Source organism: Channa argus, chromosome 17, assembly GCF_033026475.1.
Source record: "Channa argus isolate prfri chromosome 17, Channa argus male v1.0, whole genome shotgun sequence".
NCBI lineage: Eukaryota > Metazoa > Chordata > Actinopteri > Anabantiformes > Channidae > Channa > Channa argus.
In genome coordinates, this window is record NC_090213.1 from 12,840,944 (window position 1) to 12,867,863 (window position 26,920).

General features: G+C 40.6%; 1 protein-coding gene across 16 annotated transcripts in view; it reads left to right on the forward strand.

Annotated features, from left to right (window-relative positions):
• Positions 1–1,050: 1,050 nt before the first annotated feature.
• The window catches only part of itsn2a (intersectin 2a), a 35,911-nt gene continuing 10,041 nt past the window's right edge, over positions 1,051–26,920 (forward strand). For 2 of the 16 annotated variants that reach the window (XM_067481019.1, XM_067481024.1), the window contains exons 1-21: positions 1,052–1,161; positions 7,720–7,792; positions 12,742–12,834; positions 12,923–12,986; positions 13,391–13,566; positions 13,892–14,104; positions 15,782–15,875; positions 18,334–18,476; positions 18,759–18,822; positions 19,808–19,945; positions 20,035–20,141; positions 20,227–20,489; positions 20,568–20,717; positions 20,800–20,940; positions 21,983–22,070; positions 22,150–22,289; positions 23,286–23,366; positions 24,210–24,349; positions 24,495–24,921; positions 25,763–25,932; positions 26,138–26,210. In XM_067481019.1, the coding sequence (XP_067337120.1) occupies positions 7,786–7,792; positions 12,742–12,834; positions 12,923–12,986; positions 13,391–13,566; positions 13,892–14,104; positions 15,782–15,875; positions 18,334–18,476; positions 18,759–18,822; positions 19,808–19,945; positions 20,035–20,141; positions 20,227–20,489; positions 20,568–20,717; positions 20,800–20,940; positions 21,983–22,070; positions 22,150–22,289; positions 23,286–23,366; positions 24,210–24,349; positions 24,495–24,921; positions 25,763–25,932; positions 26,138–26,210 (2,772 nt within the window). In that variant the 5' untranslated portion in view covers positions 1,052–1,161; positions 7,720–7,785. Of the gene's footprint in view, positions 1,162–1,227; positions 1,266–5,617; positions 5,654–7,719; positions 7,793–12,741; positions 12,835–12,922; positions 12,987–13,390; positions 13,567–13,891; positions 14,105–15,781; positions 15,876–18,333; positions 18,477–18,758; positions 18,823–19,807; positions 19,946–20,034; positions 20,142–20,226; positions 20,490–20,567; positions 20,718–20,799; positions 20,941–21,982; positions 22,071–22,149; positions 22,290–23,285; positions 23,367–24,209; positions 24,350–24,494; positions 24,922–25,762; positions 25,933–26,137; positions 26,211–26,920 lie in introns of those variants that run through there. The other 14 variants (XM_067481020.1, XM_067481021.1, XM_067481023.1 and 11 more) reach the window with 14 other exon arrangements.

A 26,920-nucleotide genomic window follows, 5' to 3' on the forward strand; every position in this document is an offset into this window, starting at 1 on the left:
AACACAGAATATAGGCATATAATTTAAGACTATTTGCTCTATTGCTTGTGTTCAGGTACATTTTTTTTTAACTGACAAGCTTTTGTCCGTCTAAAGTGCACTTCCCACTTACAGATGTAATACTTCAATTGCGCGGTGGGTGCTGCTCTAGGCCAGCAGCTTTCCTGTCTTAACTCTCTGAAAGCAGCACTCACCTTTTGGACTCCACCAAATCATTAAACCATGAAAACACAGTTAACCATTGGTAACTGCATCTCAAATGCTTTCACTCCTCACACAGGTGTGATAGGACAAGAGTGCAAAGTTAAATTAGCAGATTTTGAAAATTAAGCCCAACGAAAACTTGAAGAAATATATACAACTTTCATTTTAGCCCTGTGAATTGCATGTGCATCTCAGTGCAACTTAAATCAGGTCAAACACAAATGTTGCTTTGACCTGTCCCAACAACAACCTAAACTTCATCAAACAGACCTGAGGTGAAGCATGTCCTAATGAAAAAATATAATGACCAGAATAAAAACAATAAACACTAATGGGGAAAATACTAATGTAAATGGTCTGCACTTATATAGTGCTTTTCTACCTATTGGCACTCAAAGTGCTTTACACTGCTTATTCACCCATTCACACACATTCATACACCAATGGGGGAGCTGCTATGCAGCTGGCCAACACTCACCGGGAGCAACTAAGTTGGGGTTCAGTGTCTTGCTCAAGGACACTTCGATATGTGACTGAAGGAGCCGGGGATTGAACCAACAACTGTGAGATTGGTGGACAACCGCTCTACCTGCCTGCGCCACAGTCGCCCCATGTTTGTTTGACATTCATATGTTTTATGAAATTAAGGTTTGGGTACAACTAAGCTACTACCACATGATTTACTAAAAGACAATAAGGCAAAAATCTTACTTATATTGAGCTATTAGTATAACTTTGGTACCACTAAAATCTGCTATAGACCAACTCTAAGAATCAGTGCGTTTTATTTTGAAAGACATGACTGGAAATGCTACATGTAATCGTGCTAGCTGAACTCTGCTGGAGACGCCCACTTCCAGTCCACACCCACCCCGGCTGCTGGGTCGGTTCCTCCCTCTTCAGCAGCTAGATTGCCAGGCTGGATGTTGGATCACCACCGGTATTCTACCGCAACAGGTAAATGACCAGAAATCATGATATGATTTTTACAAGACAGAAAAAATGTAATACATGCAGGGAACTGTGGCTGCTGACCTTGTTGTTTAATCTATTGGTGGAAGGTAAGTCCGATGTCCTGCTTTAATAAATCCTAAACTGAAAAGCCGAGGTTGTGTAGCGTATTAACATTGTGCTTTCAGTCGCTGCCATAGATCTGATCTGATCCTTTTTTTTTTTTTTTTCCCACCTAGGAAGATGTGAATTTCTGATATCTGTCATACAAACCCTGAGTGATAGCCTATTGTTTGCGTTGGACATGAAAAAACGCTCCATGTGGCTGAAAAAAAGAATTTCTTATATTTCTATTTTTTATTCATTTCAACAAATATCCTAAGTTGGCTACATTTGAAAAGCAATCTAACAACCAAAGACTGTGGGCTACAAATTGCCTGCAAGATAACACAATGTTTGACACTCTCCTGAATGCATGATAAGGGAAAAATGTTGCTTGGCAATTTCTATTTTATAGTAAACCTATCGTAAGGAACAACAGACCGCGACTTTATTGTTTCATGCTGGAAAACATGGCTAAAGGTTATTTACAATTTTTGCCTTAAGTAAATGTACTATTCACAGGGAAGGACAGTTCACTGGACATGAGACTGGAACTTAAACAGTCATTGTCCAGAACATTCATTCTACTTGTGTAGCCTTTGTGATATATGTCTTTGTGTTGAAGAAAAAGCAAATGAAGGACTATCTATGGTATTTCTGGAACTCATAGGTACTTGCAGCCTGTCCGTGACAGTCATGCTCCCTCAGCATAAAGTGTCCTGATGTAGTTTATAGTATTTTATCACATGGGGCATATTAAGTGTATAATATCTATATATTTAGTCTTTTTGTACAAAGGGTTACTTAAACTTAGATTCATCTGTTAAACCAGTACTGCAAAGGCATGATCTATTCTTCAAACCTTCTCATGTGTGTTTAATTTTCAATTGTCCCCACACAGATTGTTTTACGTTCATTTACTTGTAGTTTCCCGTATAGGACGACGTGTACAGGTTTAGCAGTTCGAGCATGCTCAGGTTCCTTCACTGCAGTATTCACTAATTATAGATGGGTGTGCGTGTGTATGTGTGTGTCCTGCTGCTCTCAGTGATAATAAAAAGAGAAGGTTTTCTTTGCTGAAGAGGCAAAGTCCATCTAAACAGCACTTTCTATGACATCTGGTTCCATCCCAGCATGTGCTGTTGCATATTCACCTGCCAATAAACAAAGTAATGCATAGCACACATGTATACATGTGTATATGTAAACATATAAATTTATTCTTTAAGGAGAAATGATACCTGATGGACATTCATAGTTTATTCTAATGTGACAGCAGCGTTAATGTGGATACTTTTTGTTAGTTTTTTTATGACAATTTGACAATATTTTACCAGAGTCAAGAATAAAATGTTTGTCTCAATGGTACAAACTGAAGGTAGGACATGGTCCTCAAATCGTGTGTCTGGGTTGGAGAACATAAAGGAAGGGAAAGAGGCTGCATTATTGCTCCAGCTGAGCCACAAATGTATCAGAAAGATAAATTAAGAATGTTACTTTCTGGTGGAAGTGTCCCCGATTTTCACCTGCGGCACCACAGTGGAAGATGTGTGGATATCTTTGTGTTTCTGTGCTCTTGAGCCGGCAGAAAATACAGGCACACACACACGGGACACACGCACACACAGGCTTCTTTCTTCCTCAGGCTCAGCAAAGCTTCCTGGACTGTGTCTGCTAGAACAGGGTCCCCCTCTGTGTGAGGAGTGTGTGTGTGGAGGAGAGAGACACACTTGTGTGCTCAGGCCGGCACACTGATACACACATCCGACCGCTCCAGTGTGGTGCACACAGGTGTCAATCAGCATGCAGGGCAGAGTCAGAGGTTCTTCGATTCATTTTCTCTGTGAAACCACTGGGCCCTGGTGTGACTCACACCATTCCCTAAATCAAAAACTTTGACAGTGCTACTTCTAAACATCAATACATATCAGGAGGGAAATGTTAACTGGGATACTTTACTTTGGCGGCTGCCACTGCAAGATGGACCTGCATAATTGATCCAAATTAGTGCCTTTAACAAATGAAATCATTAGCTTGAAAGTTCAGTAAGGTTTTTCTGTGCCTTATAAACAATATTTAATGTTTGACGTGTCAGTGCAGTAGATCAGTAGGTCAGAGGCACTTTGAGTATTTTTATTTGAGTGATATGCAAAATCCATCACAATTGGCTGATATGATTTGAAGTTTAAGTCAGCACTGTGAGATGACTTGTTTTCAATATCTCTGCAAACATATCGTCAGTGTCATTTCAACAGGGACTGAGCTATGCAAGGTAAATCAAATCAAAAATGTGTAATCATATTTCAGACGTGCTCAAGTCCTTTCAAGCACTCCTAGGGTATTTAGAAAACACAAGCAAATTGAGTGAAACATTTGGTTGAGAGTTGTGACAGTCTGCAGTCATTGTTGATCTAGAGGGTGTCCTCTGTGCCTTCTGTTGATTCTGTGTAGTTTTATCTAGGATGTGTTCTGTTTGAACGGAGTAGCCTCTCTAATATAGCCAATAAGAGATTCTTTCTGTTAATTGAAACCACACACACCTGAGGGTGCAAAAATGTTTGTGTATGAGGGTGGATGACAAATGCCTTCATACACAGTGTTTGCATATGGAAGTGAAGTAGCACACATACAATCTAATATATATACACACGTTGTCTTAGATAGACCCAGTTGTCAATATTATGTAATTGTATACTTCGCCAAAACATTGGTGACATTTAAAAATACAGTATCACATCGTGTGCATTGAGTTACCTACATTTGTAACGGTGTCTTGTTTGTGTGTAAGGGGTAAATATAAAAATTTGCTCACACTCTGAATTAGTTAAAAAGTAAAAGATAAAGATTTAATAAGGAATTTACAAATGTGGCACTTCATAAAATGATATTTAGTTAAAGTTAAAAATAACTTTTATGTTTGCAAAATTGCATGTTTCACACTAGCTGGTAGTTACAAAGAATATAGGCTGCATACAGTGTTTATAGTCCCAGTTTAATGCACAGTGACAGCTACATACAATTAACCTCAATATTAAATTGAAGAGTAAAATAGTATTTATTCTCCAAATCTGACCTGATACTTGAATGAAGGTTTACTGATGATGTAAATTAGGAAGAATTAGCAACAGTAACTTCATTTAAGTTTAGCATAATTTTATTTTGAGATAGTTTGACATTGGTTAGTTTCCAAAAAACTAATGGTGACAAATCTGACTAAAATTAGTACTGCTCAGAATTATGTATTCTGACAAGCTTTATATTGTTATAGTTATAATAACTTGGCATAGTCACATATTTAAACCAGCTAGTTTGTAGTGATTGAGAACATAGAATGAAACCCATGACGATGACTGAACACACAATTGCAGTAACTGTTACTTTAGCACAATTGAAAACAACTTCCTAAGATGGATTTATGGTTTTAGTCTTGGAATGCCAATATTGTTTGTGTGAGTTGTTGTTTGTTCAGTGTGTGTGTGTGTGTGTTTGTGAGCTTGCACAAATGCATTAAATCACATATGTATACGCCACAGTCAACGGTTCATTGCTCTTAAGTAATTGGCAGTGGTGGCATGTGCAGAGAATGATTTATATTACAACATCCATGGCCTCCCCTCCAGGAATTAACACAACAAGAGGGAGGCAAATGATGGAGCAAGGGTGTAACAAGAGCAGAAGGAGGGGAAGGGATGGCAGAAATTGGGTGAGAGTAATATACTGTATAAGGGATGCATGTTTGAATGAGGGATGGATAAGAATTATGGGAGCTGAAATTGAAAAGGAGAGGGGAGAATAAAGTGAAGGATGGTTGCTGACAGCAGAGAGGAGATTGCTTAGACCTTACCCGAGTCAAAGCTGAGGAGAAACTTGCTCATTAGCTATAGGCTTATAGATACAGAAGCTGAAACAAGAAGAAATCAAAGGGTGGGTCTGAGTGTAGGAACTAATACAAACTGAAGAAGAGAATTGGAAGAGTTGCTAGAATAATGGAATGAGAAACGTGATTGAATAGGAAACGGAGTTTAGGTTAAAAGTAGGAAGGCTACCTCAATAAATGGGTGTACATTTTCAAATTGAAGATCTAGCAAGCATGAATGGCCAAGACTATTTTGAGTATATTGCCACACCAATTGAAGTGAAACATGATTCAGCAGCTACAGCAAAGCAAAGGAAGAGAATTAATAGGAATACTAATCAAGAAGACAGGAAATGGCAAAGTAAACACGGAATCCAAGCTGCAAAGCATTTCTTAATGGCAGGGCTTGTCGTGGCGGTAAAAATTTAGGTCCACACACATAAGACTATTTTCCAATTTAGACGAATTACCTGCATGGGCTCATCTGTCCTCTCTGCATCATAGGAGTCTGCCAGAGATCCCACAGAGGAACCTCATCAGGTAGATGCAAGTTCCATTCAATACATCTGAAACTATGGGTCTGACACAGATGCAGGATATGTGGGACAATTCAGTTTTTTATTATAATTATAAATGTCTTTGTTGAAAAATGATAATCATAATAATAGCCATATAAATATTTACATTCCTAATAAAATCAATAACTAATTGTGTCTTCAAGACAAAGGGTTTATAAATAGGGCAGATATTTATATTCCTAAATCCACAATTATTTTACGTTACTAATAAGAAAAAGCAAATATCAAATTAACAAAGTAACCATCACGATGACATTCATCCAAGAGAACGTCTCATGTATGAAGAGCTGGACAGCACCAGGCCCTGACATGATGTCTACTGGTTAAAGAAGCTAACCTCATTCCATGAGCACCTAGTGGCACAAATGAACACGCTGCTAGTGGATGGGACCCACCTTCAATGGGTAGCTGAAGGCCACACAATCCTGATCCTTGAGGACCCCCAGAAGGATGTACCAGCAGGCACATGGATCAGTATAGGAGCAGATCCCAGAAAGGATTCATTAGTAACACCAGAAGAGCAAAGCACCAGCTACAGGTAGATTAAGCAGACACTTGAGACTGCAAGACCAGACATAGCAACCTGTGCACTGCCTGGATTGACTACAAGAAAGCCTATGACTCAATGACTCACACATGGATCCTGGAATGCTGGGAACTATACAAGATCAACAGGACTCTAAGAGCCTTCATTCAGAACTCAATGAGGAAATGGAAAACAACCCTAGAGGCCAACTTCAAGGCAATTTCACAAGTCAACATCAAGTGCAGCATATACCAAGGAGTTGCTCTGTCCCTGCTGCTGTTCTGCATAGGCCTGAATCCCCTCAGCCAGAGCTTCACCAAAAATGGTTACGGAGATCAACTACGGAATGGATGACATCAAACTGTATGCCAGGAGTTAACGAGACATCGACTCACTGATCCATACCACCAGGATGTAAAGCTAGGACATCGGAATGTAATTCAGACTGGATAAGTGATGTTGGATGCTAACATGGAGAGGGAAAAAGCCAGAACTGGGGGGATTATAAACCAGAAGTCAAGATAGCAGATGTTGAGGATAGCTACAAGTACCTTGGGATCCGACAGGCAAACGGTAACCATGAAGCTGCCACGAGGAAAGCAGCTACTACTAATTACCTACAAAGAGTAAGGCAAGTCCAGAGAAGTCAGCTGAATGGGAAGAACACCTACGCCCAGAAGTGTGCAGTCCTAGGAACAGATACTGCACAGGACCCTAAACTCCCAGTGTTCTGTTAGAGGACCCAAGCTTGAAGGAAGGAATAAGACCATATATATATATATATATATATATATATATATATATATTTTTTTTCTTTTAATTAAAAATATTAAAATATTTTTATAAAAAAAATATATATATATACACACACTTGACAAATGTTTCCATTGCTAATAAAACAAATATTTATATTTCTAACAAGTTAAATATTTATGTTCCTAATAAAACATGAAACCACATTGGATGGTGCCTGCGTATAAAGTACACTAAGATATAAAATAACCTGCTTGCTTGAGCTGCCATGTGTGACTTGGGAGCAGACAAGGATAAATGCTGCTTTCCTTTCAGACCACTATCATTTCTCCCTCCTTTCCATCCCTAAACTGTCTCTCCTCCTCTTGCCTACGTCTGCTTTTGGTATTGTTTATTTCCTTACTCTTCCTTCTGTTCTCCCCATCCTCTCTTTTTTCACTCTGTGTAATTTTTGTCTCCCTCTCCCCTCTTTAGTTCCCCTCCCATGTCCCTACCTCGCTCTTTCGTCCCTCACCATTGTAGCCACTGTGTAGCTACTGTGGTTTACTTGCATTGTTATCAGAAAGATGAGATTTTTTTGTGTGTGTTGCTCTTGCATACATTTACATCTTTTCCGTCCCCTTCTCGCATCCTTCACTTGCTCAGTGACACACACACAAAATCACAATCACACTCACACTCACACTCACCTCTCTTTCTCTCTCTCTCTGTCTCTCTCTCTCTCTCTCTCTCTCTCTCTTTCTCTGCAGATGTCTGAGAGCTAGCCAGCTGAGTAGAGGACTTCCCTCTCTGCCTGCGCCTCTCCACCTGCAGCCATGAATGGTAAGAACACTTCGTTTTTGTCTTGTGTGTGTTCTCTCATGTGTGTTTGTCCAGTGAGACAAATATGGACTTCAGAGGGAGTGAACAGGGTGGAAAATTAACTTACAATAAATACAATACAATAAATGGATTTTAAAAAAGCACATCAAGAGGGACAGTTATGACCAATAAGCAGGATGTGTTTTAGGATGATGTTTTGATGGTTGAACTTTTGTTTTGTGTGCGTTTGTTTGCCTCAACTGTAAGCTGTGTACTGTTGTGAGGAGAAGACCGGAGATTGTTTTAATTGATCTTGAGATGGATTGAAGGACCAGACTTTAGCTGAGTCCTTCTATGATTCCATGAGATTTTTCGAAAAAGGAGAAAAGCTTTTGTTTTGTTTATAAAAAAAAAACTCTACCAATGAGAGCTTGAAGGAATATTAGATAATGACTTAAATTAATTTTATGCAAATTGTGAGCTAATATGAAGTTTGTTGTGTTGGGGACTGCTTCTGTTTCTCAGTCTTAAAGGTTATGTGTTGTCATTGTTATGGGCCAAAATTGCTCACGTGTGTGTGTGTGTGTTTGTGTGTGTGTGTGTTTCTGTGTGCTAATCCTCTTGTCTCTAACCTCTGATCACACAACAGTAGTTGCAGCTTCTCATAGGCCTCCATGAGAAATGCTTTAGAGAAGGTGTGTATTTTTTCATGTGTGTCGGCTGCAACTTGTCTACATGACTAATTGTGCAGTTTAACAAACTGCTAAACCCCCACTACTCCACTCTCCACTGTAATCTCAGTCAGCAGAGACAGTGGCACAAACCAATTCAGAAACAACATCAGTGTGTGATGAGTTTCTTCATGGAAATGTACACCATGGAAGGCAGAGCGCTCTGTGATATTGCACTCTCATTAACACAGTGAATCAGCAATGAGGCAATTTTAAAGTCATTAGTCTTTGAATTTGCAAAAGCAGCGGACAGTATTCAGCACTCCCAGAGAAACAGAGTATGTGTGGGGTGAAATGCTGCAGCGTGCAGACACTGCTGATCCACTGTAGCTATCTGAAAGATCAACTTGTCCTCCTCAGGTGAAGTCTTTGATGTGTAAATGTTAATGAAAGCAGTGATGTGGTTTTCCCTCCCAGAAGACTGGTGCTGGGTGTCCGGAGGTTTGACTTGAGCGTCTCTGATGCACTGTGCAGCACCTAGACAACAGCACACCAACTGACAATAGAAAGTAAAACCTCACAAAGCAGAGGCTTCTTGTGTCACAGCTGAAGTGCGGCACGCTTAAATTCTGCCCAGGCGATGTTGCTCTGAAAGCTACTGGATGAGAACAATTGAGATATATATATATATATATATATATATATATATATATATATATATATTGTGAATATTCGCTGAGGGTTCTTATTCTAGGGTGTTGTTTAAGAAGCTGTGTTGAAGGTTGCTCTTATTTTTGTAGTCCAGCTACGTCTGGGCACACAGTGTGTAGGCACAGGCACCTACTGGGTTCAGTGTTTTTATTTTATTAAAAATCTGACTTGCAGTGTTGACAAATCACTGATGCTGATCAAAAAAAGACACGAAACAAGAATGCTGGCAGTCTGCAAAAAGACAACAGACGGTATACTAAAGTGCTTAGCTTAGCATAAAACGTAACAAACAGGTCAGCTCTGCCAAAATGTTGAAAAAAGCATCCACTAATTAGAATGCTGTATCTTGTAAATATAAAAGACAGATTCTTCTCTTCCCTGTCAACCTCTCTGTGACTTCAGGAAGTCACTGTACCTGGCTCAAAATTAATGGGCATACATTGCTTTAAAAATCAACTTCTTGTTCTTACACTTTAATTTTCATTCACATTAAACACACACAACATCATCCATTTGTTATCTGTAACCACTTTTCCTGTTTAGTGTAGTTGGGGGGGGGGGGGTAGAGCCTATCCCATCTGTCACTAGGTGAGATGCGGGACCAAAACAGATAGACACACAGACAGAAAATAATTCAAACTCATATTCACACCTAACATGCATGTCTTTGGACTGCGGGAGGAAAACTGAGTACCCGGAGGAAACCCACACAAGGACAGGAAGTAGATGCAATCTCCACACTGAATGGCTGGCAGGGGATTTGACCCTGGGACCTTCTAGCTGAGAGGGTGAAGTTCTAACCACTTCACCACCGTGCTGCCCACAGAATATCATTCATTTAAAAAGTGAGCTTCTAAGGTGTTGGTGATGGTGATTCCCCCAGCCAGCAGTCTTTGTGGAAAGCTAAGCTACTTGTCTCTTGGCTTTAGTTTTTATATTCACTGTTGGAACATTAGCGTGGCCCAAACTATCAACAAGGTCACTACCAAAACCACTAAAAGGCAAATTGACTGTTTAATCTCAAAACTTCAAGGCCTCAAGTTTGTGGGCCAGTAACTCAGAGACATAACACGATTCACTTTTATTTGCTGAAAAACTCATAATTTGCCTTCTTTATATCTGGGTGACAGTAGGTTTTCAGTGTCATGCCACAGAAGACTCCTATGGATTTTGCCATTTTTGCGTAAGAAGCTTAACAGTGTCCCACTTATTCAGACTAGTCACTGATCCACACACTAAACACTGACAGGCCTGTGGATGTGGCCATGCTAGTCACATGTCCCAGTGGCACTGTGCTAAATATTGCATCTCTTTCTCATTTACAATAGCTTCTAAATGAGCTCTGTCAAGGCCAACAAAAAGGCTGAAGAATACTCACATGTCTGCATGAGATTAATTACTTTCTCCTTTTTTATAGCTGCGTTTTGCTGACACTGCCAAAAGTAGGTCAGGCGCTGCAACCTGTGAACATTGGCTTTTTCAGGCAGAAAGCACGTACCTGAACAGGTGCTGCCGTGGTGGTTTAGTACAGAGTCAGTTTGTTTAGATATTGAAACCAGCTCACTTACAAACAAACATTTCTCAGCTCTTAGCAAGCATCTTGCAGTTTCGGATTGCATCCACTCATACGTTTTAGGAGAATTTGAAGCGTTGTCTCTTTAAATCTACATGCATGCAACTCAGCAGTCCACTGTGTCATTCCTGAAAGATGTGTACGTCATATGTCTGTGTGCAGTCAACAAGAACCGGCGGGGTGTTTGGGTTAGTGTTGGGGAGGAACTTCCCTCATGGGCAGCAAGGTATTTCCTGAAGCTGGTGAAGAAATTACCGCCTTGATACCAGGTCTATACAGGCATACACCCATAACAGCTTTAAGAAATTTGTCACAAATTATATCAATACCCACCTACAACAATGTTGTTTTTGTCCTGTCTAGTGGAAGATTTTACAAGAAGAGCGATTTCTCCGTCATACTCTGCTCTGATAATTGTACTGTGGTTCAGGTTGAGATGAAAAGTTTAGATAGCTTCCTGTGAATGGCATCCTTTGTTGCCAACATGTTTAAATATGGGAACAGTGTAAGTGTGCTATTGTTGCCCATCACTAATTGTTCATTCACACTTTGCATGTTGGTGTTATTTGCATATGTCATATAACAATAAAACTAAAGACCAATTCTTTTCCATCAAGTGTCCGTTCCTTTAACTTCAATATGCATAAACAGAACTAGTTGAATCAATATGTTGATATCATCTTTTTGTGGACTGCACACACAATTATTTATATGGCAAACTGTGGCCTCCAGTCAATTTTTTGTGAAAATAGTGTTTCCTCGTGCATTTTATCGTACAAATTGCACATTTTTTACAGTACGGTGCATAAGCAGCGATTAGTCTACTATGAGATAACTTTGATAATTTGACAGACTCACACAAAATCTGTGTCAGCATTTTTAAAGGTTTGTATTACTGTGCTCACTATGGTAACCGCTACATTGGCATCAGGGAGCCGTGTCTGTTGTTGTTGAATGGTGAAAGATGAGCTGACTAAGAAGCAGTTTCATAAAGGGTTTGGTTCTGTTGTCCCAACACTTCAGTATTCACTTTAGAGCATTAGGTGTTTCTCACATCAGCCTTCCTGTTTCTACGGCCTGAATGCAGTTTACTGTTTACTCACCACTCAGCTTTTCCAGTGTGAATTTACTCTGCCCTGCTCTTATCGTCTTTCTCCACTGTTGGAGCTCATCATCTGTCTTTGACACCTTATCTATACCTCTGTCATTCAGCTATTGACACATGAATGGATCCGGATCGTTTCCACACGGTCAGTTTCTTAGACTTTAAATATATGGAAAAGCAATGAAGGAAATCAAGAAATATACTTTTAATATGCGCCAGTGATGTTATGATTTGATTAATTTCATAAATTCATAAATTTTTAAATGATTATGAGCTCCAATGATAATCTTTCATCCCACTCTATCAAGGACATTTCATGTGATTGAGTAAGAAGAGTTTCATACCACATCATGCAGCCTACTTGACTTCATATTTAATTCCTTACCTTGAGATATGCAGTGGAGAGTGAAGCAGAGTGGAAAAAAAAAATAGCTGACTGTACATTTTTATACATTAATCATTGTTGGGAATTTGTTAAGGGTAGTTTCATCATAGGAGAAGAGCTCATTTGTGATGGAATTTATGCAGACTTTTTGGGTGGTGAGGGAAAGAAGACACTGTATATTTAGTATTAGCATTTTTGCTTTGAGGACTTTAAATATGTTGCTGAATTTGTGCCTGTTGAATGACGAACACATTATGGTTTATGATTTTCTATCATTTTTTTCATTTCTTCACCAATAATATTGTTACATTTTTTAAATTGTAGGGGAAAATGGAGCTGGTATTGTGATAGAACCTTTTTGTATTGGAGTCGTCCTACATAGTCTTACTAATAACGTCTGTTGACATTTTGTATTAACGCTATGTATTGCAAAGCCTGTCAACATATTTAGGACACTTTAGGAACAAAGTGCTCTCTGAATTTAAAGCACGTTAAATCCCAAGATTGACTCTTGGTTTTGCCCAGGTGGAGCCAGTGTGTGGGCCATCACTCCAGAGGAGAGGGGGAAACACGACAAACAGTTCGACAGCCTCTGCCCTGTCCTGGGCTATGTCTCAGGTAGGCTGTAGTGATAACAAACAGGCTAAATACTTGTTTATAAAATCTTGCATTGTCACTAGTGACCCATCTCAGTGTCCATCTGCAGGAGAACAAGCCAGGAAATTCTTCCTCCAGTCTGGCCTACCACCGTCTGTCCTGGCTGAGATCTGGTAAATAGCAAACAGCTTGAGTAAATCTTCATCCTTAATTAGGCTTTTTTTTTGTTTGTTTTCTTAACTGAAACAACTGGGTCAGTCAGTTCAACATTGGTGTTTGGTCAGAGCTAGTTTGGTGCTCTCAGCCTGCTTTGAACTTCCTGTTGAACACTCACTTCCTTCACAGCCTGCCCCACCTACTAAACTGTGTCTAAGAAAGTGTATGTGTGTGAGTGTGTGCACGTGTGTGTGTTTTTGAACAACACTATTGGAATTTAATCCCTCCAGAGTTTTGTCCTCTGTGTAACTCTCAGCTTTTCTTATTGTCTTGACAAAGAAAAAGAAATGCTTGGAACGCACTCTCGGCTATAAACAAATAGTTTTAATACCACAGCTCGTGCTCTCCTCCCATCCGGTAGGAACCTCGCTGACATGGAAAGCGATGGGAAGATGGACAGACTGGAGTTCTCCATCGCTATGAAGCTCATTAAACTCAAGCTTCAGGGGCGGAATTTACCCTCTGCCTTGCCAATGATCATGAAGCAGCCTCCTGTCTCCAATTCTGCTTCAACCCTCCCGTCATCAGCACGTTTTGGTAAAAGCACATTACATTTTTAAAAATGCTTCTTTTTCACTCACTCCCTTATAACTTAATATCTCTCAAGTGGTATTTTGTCAGTGTGAAAGGAAAAGAAACTGATCCAGATGAGGAGTTATTAATTATTAAAATTATTGTAACTTTCAAAGAATAAAAAGCAGCAAGTCCTTAATTGACAGGAATAACACTTTTTTTTACAAACTCAGATGAGTTGCAGTAATTTTAAGGTTTTCCCTCTAAAAGTGAACTTAACCCATTTTTTTAAATTTTCATGTTCATCTATTTAATTCAACATGTTCCCCTGTGATTTCCCCCCCTTTAGGAATGGGTTCTATGCCAAACTTGTCAATTGGTTTTTCATCCATGCCTGCCATGCCCATCCTAACACCCTTCCAAGCTAACCCACCCATGCCCTCTGTGCAACCCTTGGTGCCAGCGACAATGACTCTGCCACTTATCAGCAGCCTGGGAAACTCTGGACTGGCCAATGGCAATCTCAGCCTCCTCGCATCACCCCTTGTTCACAACAAAGCAGGTTGGTTCGGTAATAGAACCATTAAAGGCAGATACTGGACGGTGATGATTAGTGAATTTAAGCCTTTGACAGAAATGATCATTCAAACTCGACTTGAAAATGGGGGTTATGTTTGTAACAGGGACATTTCTCTGACACTGCTCACTGTGAATGCAAAAGAGGAGAACATAGTGTTCATTATAAGGGGGGGGAGCTGTCATTAGCATAGATAAGAAGAGTGTGCTTCATATCTATGCTGAATGGCAATTGATGCACAAGCCACAAAAACTACTGCTGTGGCATAAGGCTGGCTACAAAGATACAGCTAGCCTTTAAAACAAGTCTTGGAAGAAATGTATTTATACATTTTCTTTGCTTACATCTTTATTTGCAAATCTGCCTCATATGATGTAACTAGGTAACCAGTGGCCAGCTTTGATTACCTTGGTAACATATGACCTGTTTAGAGTGAAGAGCAAAGTGACATATGACTTTTAAAAATGATTTTATCAGCATAAGTGTGTGTGTGTGTGTGTGTGTGTGTGTGTGTGTGTGTGTGTGTGTGTGTGTGTATGTATGTATGTATGTGTGTGTGTGTGTGTGTGTGTATATAGACACACACACACACACACACACACACACACACACACACACACACACACACATATATATATATATATATATATATATATATATATATATATATATATATATATATATATATATATATATATATATATATATATATATATATATATATATAAGTGAAACAGAGTAATTACATTTCCAAAGCTCCTAAATGCAATCCTATTTGTGTAAAGCACTAATATGAAGTGAAGAACAACTTAGGAAGAACTTAAATACAAGTATATTTACAAATAGCTGGTGCTTTGTGATCCTGGTGTGTGATTCTTAGTCTATTGGGGTCAGTTGTTCTTGAGCTATTGTGGTGCAATAATGTAGCATGAATTTCCTATCAGGACAGGTTGGCACCTTTTCTATCCACTCTTTCATTTGCTGAGTATAGAAGTATTCATATATATGTGTGCATATGTGTGCATGTTGCAGTAAGCAGTGAGAGCTGCTTTTGATCACCAAGGAGATGAGTCACCAAAGTCTTTACTGCAGTTTTTGCACTTATTAGATCAAACACAATTCAGTGATGTCAGGTGTGGCTGCACCTATGTAATATATATATTTTTTCCTTTTAGATTTCTCTTTTTCTTGCTCTGTTTACTTTGTTCACCTCTCATCTCCATCTGTCCCTCGGCTGCTATCTTTAATCTCACTCTGTTTGTTCAAGTTAAAACTTGGGCTGTGAAATGAGCAGTCTTACAAGAGTCATTGTGAAATTTCTCTATTATGTTACATCTCTCTCTCTCTTCTAAGAAGAAAAATCAGTGTCACAGTTCCTATAGCACAGGGTTCCAGACGACCACGATCGCTTTGTTTTTAGCCAGATGCCAGTAACCTTGCTGCAGGAGATCTGTGTGCTGCGACTGTAAATTATGAGGAGATAAGATTAGATGTACATATATTCAAGGGCAACTGCACTCTGCATGTCTACAGTATGTGAGGAGCATGGATGTATACACATGCACAATCTGTGTACATGAAAGATTTCATACATTATTCTTTCAAAAAGTTAGAGGAATAATACTAAACCTTTTAATTTTTAATTACCTCTTACTGTTTTAGCACACCCTCTATCTGGCTTCTCTTCACCTATGGCATTCTCTCCATCCACTGGTATGTCAAAAGCCAACTCTCTCCTGGACCTTGGATCCAGCAGGTGAGGCCCAGAATGTTAACAAATGCATGCTACATAAAATAATGTGAATACTTGGTGTAACCAGGCTAAAAGGCTCCACTTTAAATTGCAGCCCTCATTTTTTGTACCTACAGTACTATATAACAACAGGTAACAAAGGGGTTTAATTATATTATTATTTATTATTATATTAATTTTTGAGAAAATAAAGAGCAATTACTTATATATTTTATTGCCTTTAAATTTAGTGCATGAAAACCATTGTATATCAGTGGAACTTTAGTATTCTAAACAACTTATTGATAAATGATTAAACATCAAATAATAGGTGTGGGTTAGTGCTACCGCCTCTTTTCTCTAGTTACTATATCTAAACTCCATTGTTACCTGTTGTTACACAGTAGGTACAACAAATGAGGGCTGCAATTTGAAGTGCAGCCTCTTACCCTGGTTACACCAAGTATTCACACCTATCATGAAATTCTTTAATTAAGTAACCCTGTACTGTGGAGGTACACAGTAAGTTCCCTGTACTTACCCTGTAAGTCGCGGGCTGTAATCTAAAGTGTTACCGATAATTGTGCTAATTGTACAACACACATAAGGGCCCACATTTAAAGATTAATCAGTAGCCATTTGAAAAAAAAAAAAGAAATAGAAAAGCACTTTTTCTGTTTGAAGGGCTGGATGAAATATAAATGTAAAAGTTTGTCATTTCCAAGTTTTTGGAATTCTAAATGAGTCAAGCAAACCCACATATCTGCAGGTTTCTTTTTCTTTTTCTTTTTAGGCTGGTAAAACTGGTGAAATCATTGCTTTCAAAGAGGCAGTGTTTTTAAAGGGAAGGGCTGAAGATGAGAATGCAGGCAGAGATTAAACACTTGGATAACAGGGACAACAGGGAGGTTGTTTTGAACTCAAATCTTCTAGTTGGCATCAACAGGAAGTGGATTGTTTGTAACAAACGTTAAATAACAGGATTCAAATAGCGTTTTTGTGGAGCAACCATTTTCATTTTTAGGATCCATACTAACCAGTGGCTCCACCACTTTGCTTCAGACTATTCTATCTCAGCGATCAAACTACTGATTGAGTTGCCATGGAATTCGTGGCCTCCGGTGAATTTGGTCATTATCCAACTTTTCATCCTGTGCCACATTGTGTGTTGAACGAATGTCTCAACAATTTAAGGTTGCTTAAGTGACCTTTCATGTAATGTTTTAATTTATTTTTATTTAGGTAAAATTAATACTGGTTTATGCCTAAATACACTGCAAAAATAATGATACTGCCTCTTATGTTATATGCTAATTACTTAATTTTAGCATGACTGATTTAAGACAGTGAACATGGTAAACACCTAATAGACCTGTTAGCATTGCTGTTGCCTTTTCGTGTTATTAAATGTAAGGCAAATAGGCAAGAAAGGGCCAGGTTATAGACAGTGGGCTATATTATCACGGAAAATACTGATATTGTCTCATCTGATATCAGCCAGTTCCTATCTAAAAAGGAAGGAAAGGAAATTTGAGATGGCTACTTCTTGTTGCCCTTAATCTCTAGCTGGAATAGTTATACTGGTGGGACATAATGAGGAGTAAACAGAGATGAGGGTTTTGTGCAGTTTTGGTGACAGCCAGATTCCCTGCAAAACACCACAGTGGTATCATATATCTTTGAGCCTTCTTGTGGTGTTTTGTGTGGTTTGGGATGAGGATAAGAGTGGTTTCTGATTTCATTGCTTTGAATGGCCCAGTGGGTCATAATGAAAGTCCTGACCTCAGGTGTATGTAACAAGTGTCAACAAAGACACCAGAGGGCCAGAAAGTAAATACAGGTTTATCCAGTAGCCGCCCAGATCACCTTTACCTTCCAATTCTACATAACACACACTGTAATATCACGTTAGGCACACCATCTTTTTCTCTAGACACATTATTGTACAAATTTTAATATGGGTCGAGGTGATTTTACTGCAACATTTTTCACAAGCGCACACACGCACTGATTTGCATAGACAGAGAGAAAGACAGCCCTTGGACAAAGGGAGGATCACACTCCATCTCCCATTGTCTCCCTGAAGCCTCTTCTCTTATTTTAGAGTGCTCCACCCAGCTATGAGGCCTGGAAAAAAGTACAGTTTCTTTAAATGAACATCCTCGAGTCAGCCTACCCTTTTGCTATTCTTGCAGATGCATTGTTTGTAATGAAAACAGAATGGGTGATTAGCATAGCCTGAGCGTACGGCGCTGCCTTGGTTCAGCAAGTCATTGTCTACGCGGTCGTTTGCACCAGCTTCCTTTACGGCTAATTAAGAGCTGAGGAATAACACTGGGGAGTCACGGAGCAATTGGTGGTTTTAAATCAAGACTCCTATACAAGGGAGAGAAGGAAAACTGGCCTCATGTTATTATTGTGTAATTTCCCTTTGGGTGAATTCCTGGCATGCTGACAGGCCTTTTTATTTCTCTGGTCATAGTTCCAATTCTTCCTCCACCACGTCATTGGCCAGTAATTCCCCCAAGATGGGCGCAAGCGATTGGGCCGTCCCACAGGCCTCCAGACTCAAGTACCGTCAGCAGTTCAACACGCTAGATAAGCTCATGAGTGGCTACTTGTCAGGTGCAACTCACACACACATATACACACCCACACACAGGGACACAACCACCAACATCAACATAAGCTTCTCTGGGCTGCTCTACTGCTCTTCAGTGGTCTTGTTGAAGCTTGAAAGTGCACACTCGGGGGGGCTGTTTCATTTTGCCCACATGCACTCATGTACTCTTGTACTCTTAACCCCACTTGACAGAATTTGGCAAACGGACACACACAAACACATTCACCTTGGTTGGTGTGAGAATTCAGTCTGCTTTTATATCTGGTGTCATTTTTACTTCCCAGGACCTCAGGTTAGAAATGCACTGATGGCATCAAACCTAACCCAGACCCAGCTAGCTACCATCTGGTAAGTTTTAAGGCAGTGAGTGCATGTTTACCCATGCATGTGTGTATTTACCCACCTGGGGGTCACTCTTCAGCCTGTATTTACCTTTATAAGTTCAGTTGTAGCTCCAGTTGAGCAACAGACAGGCAGCACATGTAGGTGCTACTAGATAGAGCACACCGGTCATTTTATTTCATCACTTTATGTGGAAGTGAAGAAGAAATAACTTTTTAAATAACATGTTATTTAATAAAATGGTAGATTGAAACACAATACGAGGCAAAAGCAGTATGGGAATGCAGATTGTAAAATTAAAACGGTCACAATATTTAATGTTAAAGACACCGTCTGTTCAGTTTGAGCAGCTCTTAACCCCATTTCTATCCCTAGGTGATTTGACTGAATAGCAGTGCATACACAAGGTGGATAATAAGTATAAATGTTCCTCTACTAACACAGAATAAAATATGACTGGAGAATTTATTTTAAGCTGCACTAATTAGTGTAATGCTAAAGTGGCCATGTACTGCCAGTCTAAGCATTTCCCCTCAGTGCTCTATGGAGCATTTTAGTGTCTTTCAGCTCATTGTTTCTTGGCATAGCAGGAAGCTGTTTCCAGCTAAAAAAACTTTAATAAACCTTCTGTGCGGTGCCTGCTCAGCACTAAACAACAGATGGAGAAAGTCAGTATCTCACTGGGATCCATAGTGGAAAATCTAGCTGCAAAAATGTTGTGAGACACTTCCCACAAAACAGAGCTAAAGGCAAATAGATATCGGGCTTATTTGTCAGGTTTATAGAATCGTGGTTCTATTCTTCTACACAGAGCAAGCTCTGTGCCTGCTCACTGGATGTGTACAGTAAATGTTTGCTAACTTCTTTGTCCCATAACAGCTTAACGAGATGATAATTTGACGGTGTTTAGAGCTTGGAAAGCCAACGATCCTGCTGTAAAATCGTGAGCCTCAAACTTTATTATATGACTTTCTGCATTACATGTACACAGGACCCTGGCAGATGTGGATAAGGATGGTCAGCTGAGAGCTGATGAGTTCATTCTCGCCATGCACCTGGTGGACATGGCTAAAACTGGCCGCCCTTTGCCACTGACACTGCCTCAAGACCTGGTACCTCCCTCTCTCAGGTAATGCGCGCACACACACAGAGAACGACACAGTGAATGGCTTCTTTAATAATAAAAAAAACACATACATTTCTTTTCTGTTTTTGCAGAGGAGGAATCAAGCCTAGTGAGCTTGTTAATGGAACAGGACCCTACCTAACGCCCTGTTTAATAGACACAACAGAGATAGAGTCAGCACAAAAGACCAAAAGCAGTGGTACGGCATGTTCGGCACACTGTATCTTTTGCTATGTTTATGATTATGTTTGTTACCCACTCTACTCTCTACCTCCTCTTCTTAGTGTCCTTTGAGGACAAGCTCAAGGAGAACTTTGCTCGAGGCAGTGCCGAACTGGAGAAACGACGACTGGCTCTGGAGGAGGAACAGAGGAAAGAAAAGGAGAGGAGAGAGAGGGAGGAGAGGGAGGCTCAGGAAAGGAGGGAAAGAGAGGCCCGGGAGCAGGAGAACCGGAGAAAGCTGGAGGAGGAGAGGCGACTTGAGAGGCAGAGGGAGATGGAGAGACAGCGAGAGGAAGAGAGGCTCAGGGAGCAGGAAAGGAAGGAGGTGAGTGGGAGAAGACAGTTAAGAGACACTAAGCATTTAGATCACTGTGCTAAGGGTCTTTTTTTATTTTACTTTTAGGCAGCAAAGCAGGAGATGGAGCGACAACGGAGGGAGGAGTGGGAGCGAGCGAAGAAAGAGGAGCTGGGCAGAAGGAGAGAGTGGGAACAAGAAGAGATCTCTCGACTCAGGGCCAAAAAGAAGAGTCTGGAGTTGGAGTTGGAGGCTGTGGTGAGATTACACTAACAATCAAACCAAGTGTACCCTCACATACCTCCAGTGTTAATGAATCTGGTCTCATCTGGTCTCCCAGGGCAACAAGCACAAGCAGATCTCAGACCGTCTCCGTGATGCACAGAGCAAGAGGCATATTCAGAAGGCAGAGGTGGAGCTCGTCAATCAGAAGAGGGATGCACGCATTGCAGAGATCAGCACACTGCAGCTTCAGTTTGAGGTTAGTGGAAACATTCATATTCTGCTCTGTGATTATTTGCATTCAAATAATATCAATGGATGCATTTTAAATTTCCCTTTGTATGAGAGCTGTAAGACAGTGGTGAGGTGTGCTGTAGGTGTGACAGAGGAGTTCAAGGTGGAGGTGGGTCTGCATCAAGGATCGGCTTTGAGCCCCTTCTTGTTTGCTCTGGTGATGGACAGACTGACAGATGAGGTTAGACAAGAATCTCCCTGGACTATGATGTTTGCAGATGACATTGTTATTTGTAGTGAGAGCAGGGAGCAGGTAGAGGAAAATCTAGAGAGGTGGAGGTCTGCTCTGGAAAACAGAGGAATGAAGCTTAGCCGCAGCAACACAGAATACATGTGTGTCAATGAGAGGGACCCAGGTGGAATGGTGAGGTTACAGGGAGCAGAGGTGAAGAAGGTGCAGGACTTTAAGTACTTAGGGTCAACGGTTCAGAGCAACGGTGAGTGTGGAAAAGAGGTGAAGAGGCGAGTGCAGGCAGGTTGGAACGGGTGGAGAAAAGTGTCAGGTGTGTTGTGTGATAAAAGAGTATCAGCGAGAATGAAAGGAAAGGTGTTCAAGACGGTGGTGAGACCAGCAATGTTGTTCGGCTTAGAGACAGTGGCACTGAAGAAAAGACAGGAGGCAGAGCTGGAGGTAGCAGAGCTTAAGATGTTGAGGTTCTCTTTGGGAGTGACGAGGATGGACAGGATCAGGAATGAGTACATCAGAGGGACAGCTCATGTTGGATGTTTTGGAGATAAAGTCAGAGAGGCCAGATTGAGGTGGTTTGGACATGTTCAGAGGAGAAACTGTGAATATATCGGTAGAAGGATGCTGAGGTTGGAGCTGCCAGGCAGGAGGTCTAGAGGAAGACCAAAGAGGAGATTTATGGATGTAGTGAGGGAGGACATGAAGTTAGTTGGTGTGAGTGAAGAGGATGCAGAGGATAGAGTTAGATGGAGGCACATGATTCGCTGTGGCGACCCCTGAAAGGGAGCAGCCGATGTGTGATCCTCTATGTTTACCTCAGGACTGGCAGAGGAAACTCTCCCTACTGGTCCCAGAACAACAGAGGCTGACTGAGAAGCTGCGAAACATCAGCCTCAACAAACTCTCAAGTAGGTGACAAATGTCTACATATCCCCTCGTTCTCTGAAACCTCTCACTTGTTGCTGATGTTCGGCTTTTGCCTTGTAGCGGTCAGTGTGACCTCTTTGACCAGGAGTGTGACAGAGAAAGGTGTGAACTGCCGGAGGCTGAAGGACCAGCTCGACACTCTGGAAAGGGAAACAACAGACAAACTGGCTCAGATGGAGCAGTACAACAAAGAGCTTAAGGTCAGGGACCAGCGGAGACCAATTGAAGTTTTAATGATTGTTTAGACTGTCTCACATGAGTTCAGACCGTTTGATTAAAAATCTGAAACGTGTTCATTGCATTACCACAACTCCCCCTTTGCTGGACTCCCCTATAACTCAATAAATGAGTAACACCTTCTACAGAACAGTGCTTAAATTTTTCTATAAATCTCAACACGCAATATGACTTCAGTGCTCAGATCACTCTATTGTCTTCCAGTGCAGGGCAGAGTTCAGACCAACATCCTTCCCCTGCCCCAGAATAGCCCCAGAATATGTAACGGACTCCCTCAGTGCCTACTAGTGATGAAGTACATATATATCACAAACTAGAAGCTTGTTTGTAGGTTTGTAAAAGGTTTCTTGTTTTGGCCTTCAGCACAGGCTTTATTGGAATGGAACAAAAACAGGAAGTTTCACGGTTAAAAAAAAATGCTGCTGTGAACTTTTGTTAAACTGGCCACTGTAAGAGTTTTCCCTCGGGTAATGAAACCTTTAAAAACCTAACTTTTATTGCACACACACACACGCGCACACACACAGACTGGGTCATACACATTCACTGACAGATCATTCAGAGCCTCTGAAGAATGATGTCATGGCCTTTTCTCAGCTCGTCTGATCAGATATTAATAATTGCAGCTTCAAAAAGCCTGCTCTTTCTCTTATGCTCTGCTCAACTGTTTTTATCTCTTAACTGCTTAAGCATTTAACCCTTGTCTTCCTCTCTTTTATATTTTCTCTCTGCTTCCAACTACCGGGACATGTTTATTATTCATTTATTTTCTTCTTTGCTTTCTTTGTGCATTTAATATTTCTTCCATGTGTATTTCCTCCTCTTCTTCTTTCCCTCTATTATCCTACTTAAAACTCACCTGTGTTTTCATTTGATTGCACTTAATTACATTTTATTCTTTACTTGTGTCCACGCACCTTCCCCTCCTTCCATCATCACACTGTGTCTGCCTTTCATAGCTTGGGGATATGGATGACTGTGTCCTGCGGGGCCTTCTGTCTCTGCTGGCCTGCCTCAGCCAGCTCTTCCTTCTCATCAAGGTTATTCTGCTTTCTCTCTGTCTCTCTCCACCTCCAACTCTGCATTCTTTTTCTCCCACACTCGTTGTTTTTTGTTTAGAATATCACTTTTTGTTTTTTGTTACTGGGCGACTGTGGTGCAGGAGGTAGAGCGATTGTCCATCAATCCCAGGGTTGTTGGTTCGATCCACGGCTCCTCCGGTCACATGTAGAAGTGTCCTTGAGCATGACACTGAACCCCAACTGAGTTGCTCCCGGTGAGTGTGGGCCAGCTGCATAGCAGCTCCCCCATCGGTGTGCGTGTGCTTGTGAATGTGAATGGTTAAACCAGAAGCAGTGGAAAGCACTTTGAGCACCAATAGGTAGAGAAGCGCTATAAGTGCAGACCATTTACCATTTGCCATTTACCGTATGCCACAATCGAATGTTCTTTTCCTTTCATCACACGATGATTCAGTGTGTTTGCTCATCCTTGCGTCTTTCATCTCTTGACTCATTCGTGTTTCTCTACATGTGATTTGTTCTAGTCTGTATTTTCTGTGTAAACAGGATGCACCCAGAGGGTAAAACACACTCACACACACATAATGCTTAACCTGCAAAAATATTTCAGCTTCTACATATATGTAAACCTAGCTGCATGTGGGCTTGGTATTTTTTCCATTGTTATTAGGCTGCTATATACATATGTGGTTATTTATATTTATTAAATTGCTCATTAATATTCAGCATATCACCAGCAGAAAGTTGAATTGTGGTTACTGCAAAATTATATCACAGTTGTGATGGATTAGGCATTTTTTTTACAGCTGATTCTTGTATTTCTTTCTTTCTGTTGTATTGGATATACGGTAAATGCATTAGGAGCTGAGGGAGAAGCAGGTGAGGCAGCAGTCTGTCCTGGATGACCTGTACCGAGTCAAAGAGGAGAAACTCAGAGAGCTGCAGAGACGCAGGGAGGAGGAGAAAGAAAGGAGAAGGAGGGAGGAGGAAGAGGCAGTCAGGTGAGTTAGGGGATGTGAATTTCCAGTGAATCATTGGTTCTCTAGATTTTTGAGGTTCCTTACTATTAAAACATTTTCTTTGTTTTTATGTTTTTAAGTCAACATGCGCAAGAAGCCAGTCATAATTTGCATTTACCTCCCATAGACGGGCAAAGCTAGAGCAAGAGAAGAGAGACCAGGAGCGGAGGGAGCAGGAAAGGAGGCAGAAGGAAGAAGAGGAGGCCCAGCAGAGAAGATTGCTGGAGGAACAGAGGGCCAGACAGAGGGAGGAGGAGGAGGAGAGGGAGGCACAGGCCCACCTCCAAGCAGCTCAAGAGAAAGCCCAGGAGGAGGAGAGAAGAAGGATACAGAAGGAGGAGGAGGAGAAAAGAAGGAGAAAGGAGGCAGAAGAGAGGAAACGAAAAGAGGAGGAGGAGGAGGAGAAAAGGAGGAAAGAAGAGCAGGAAAGAGTCGTCCAGCAGCCAATGCTGGGGGCTCAGCGATCCTCCAGGCTGTCTACATACAGAGCTCTCTATTCGTTTGTCGCCCGCAACGCAGATGAGCTGAGTATAGACGCAGGCTGCCTGATAGAGGTACAAGACTCAGTCACATTTTTGTTTGTTTGTTTGTTTTTTTGTTTTTGAAACCCACATTTATATTTTCAGGGTCAAAATTACTTCAACCTTCCAATTCAAGTTCATTACTTCTAACATATTTTATCTCACATTAGCACAACTGCTCATTTACATTAAGTTACACAGCAAGAGCATTTAATATGAGCTATTTTTCATAACAATTACTCCAATAATTGTTTAATAAAATGTAAGAGTTCTTGTATCTCTTATCACATTAGCATCCTTTTATAACAAGCAAGTTAGCAAAATGGCATTACTGAGATAAGTGACTTAGCAACTTACCATAATATTTTTCCAATTACAACAGAATAGTTTAAATATGTTTATGAAAGGTACTGTATATCTATTTACAAATTGTTGACCTAACAAATATTACTATTTGTAATTTTACAATTGTTCATTATTTATTCAAAGCTTGACTGTATTTCTTTATCCGGTATATCAAATGGCCTCTAAATGCATTGCAAAGCATCTCACGTGAACCATCATCCACATCTTAGAACTAGAGTCAAGTGAAAAGAAGAAGTTGTCAGTTCTACACAAATAAAAATTGCAGTGAAACAAGCAGTTGGTCTGTAAACTGCATTATGTCAGTGTGCGGTGATCACAGCCAGAAGCCAGACACAGTGGACTATTTACAACCTGCTGTGCTACTGCGATATGTTTGTGCGATGGGTGTCTAAACATAGTAATTGTGTATGATTGCAGATTGTAATGTAGTAATTGTGTATGATTGATGATTGCATCATCACCTTGTTATGTCTGTTAGTGTAATTAAAGTGTGCTTTCCATGATGCAGGTGGATGAGCAAACAGTTGGGGAGCCTGGCTGGTTGTGTGGTAGTTACCGTGGAAACAAAGGCTGGTTCCCTCACAGTTATGCAGAGAAATGTCCCACCCCCTCCACTACTGAGACTGTCCCATCTTCACCTGGAAAAACGTCCTGTCTGCAACCAACAGTTAACACAGGGTAACTTAAAATGGAATGAACAGAGGGAGACTGTTTCAAAGACATTTCTCTTCCCCTCCTCTAAAGATAACACATGGTTTTAGGTTTTTTGCTGGCTGCTAGTCTGTCACAGTCACCTTGGGCATTTATGCCACTGTACTGTTAGGTTGTTTTTGCTCTTCTGTTAGCTCCCTCCCTAATGGTTTGTCCTTCCTGTTTCACCCAGAGCCCCAGAGAGGGATGCACCGGGTGACAGTACTGCTCCTGCCCAATCAGATGCCTCTCAGGTAAGGAGGAAAGTACGTTTTACTTTTAACTCCAGGCATGCAGTGAATTGGGTCTGATGTAGTTCTCCCCAAACCAGAAAATAAATAAAAGCTCATATCAGCAAAGTGGCAGTTTGGGTGCTAATGTTTAGCATGTTAACCATATATACCACCACAGTTTAGTGTGTTCACTTGCTGGAACCATAAAGATTTCTTAACACTGTTTTTCATATAGACTCATAGGAATGATATTGGCTTTGTATGAATTTGGACATAAACCAAAGGCAGTAGATGAAGTTTTATTGTAAGGGCACAGTAATCCAGAGGAAGACATCAATGTGCTATATCAATTTCACAGCAATTCTTTTAATAGTTTTTAAGCTGTGTCAGTGTTGACCCACAGAAAAACCAAAAGACTAAGAAATAAGTTAATATACTGTCATTTAAAAAAAGGATTTCAGACCTTTTAGTTTGAATACCTTACTCTCACGGTTTCACAGCTGCCTCTGCTGCTGCTGGAGATGACAACAAAAATGATTGTCTGGGGTATTTGGAGACGTCTTTCTGATTTAGCTTTGTAGTGCATTTTTGTGAGATGGATTTCTGTCACTAGATGGGTTTCCTGTTGGTGCAGTGGTGCTGTAAACTATCTTTGGCAACCAAGCAACTGGGTCTGACTGGGGTACACTCAGTTCTGATGACACACATAGACTCACACACATCCTCAACAGCAGCATGGCTGC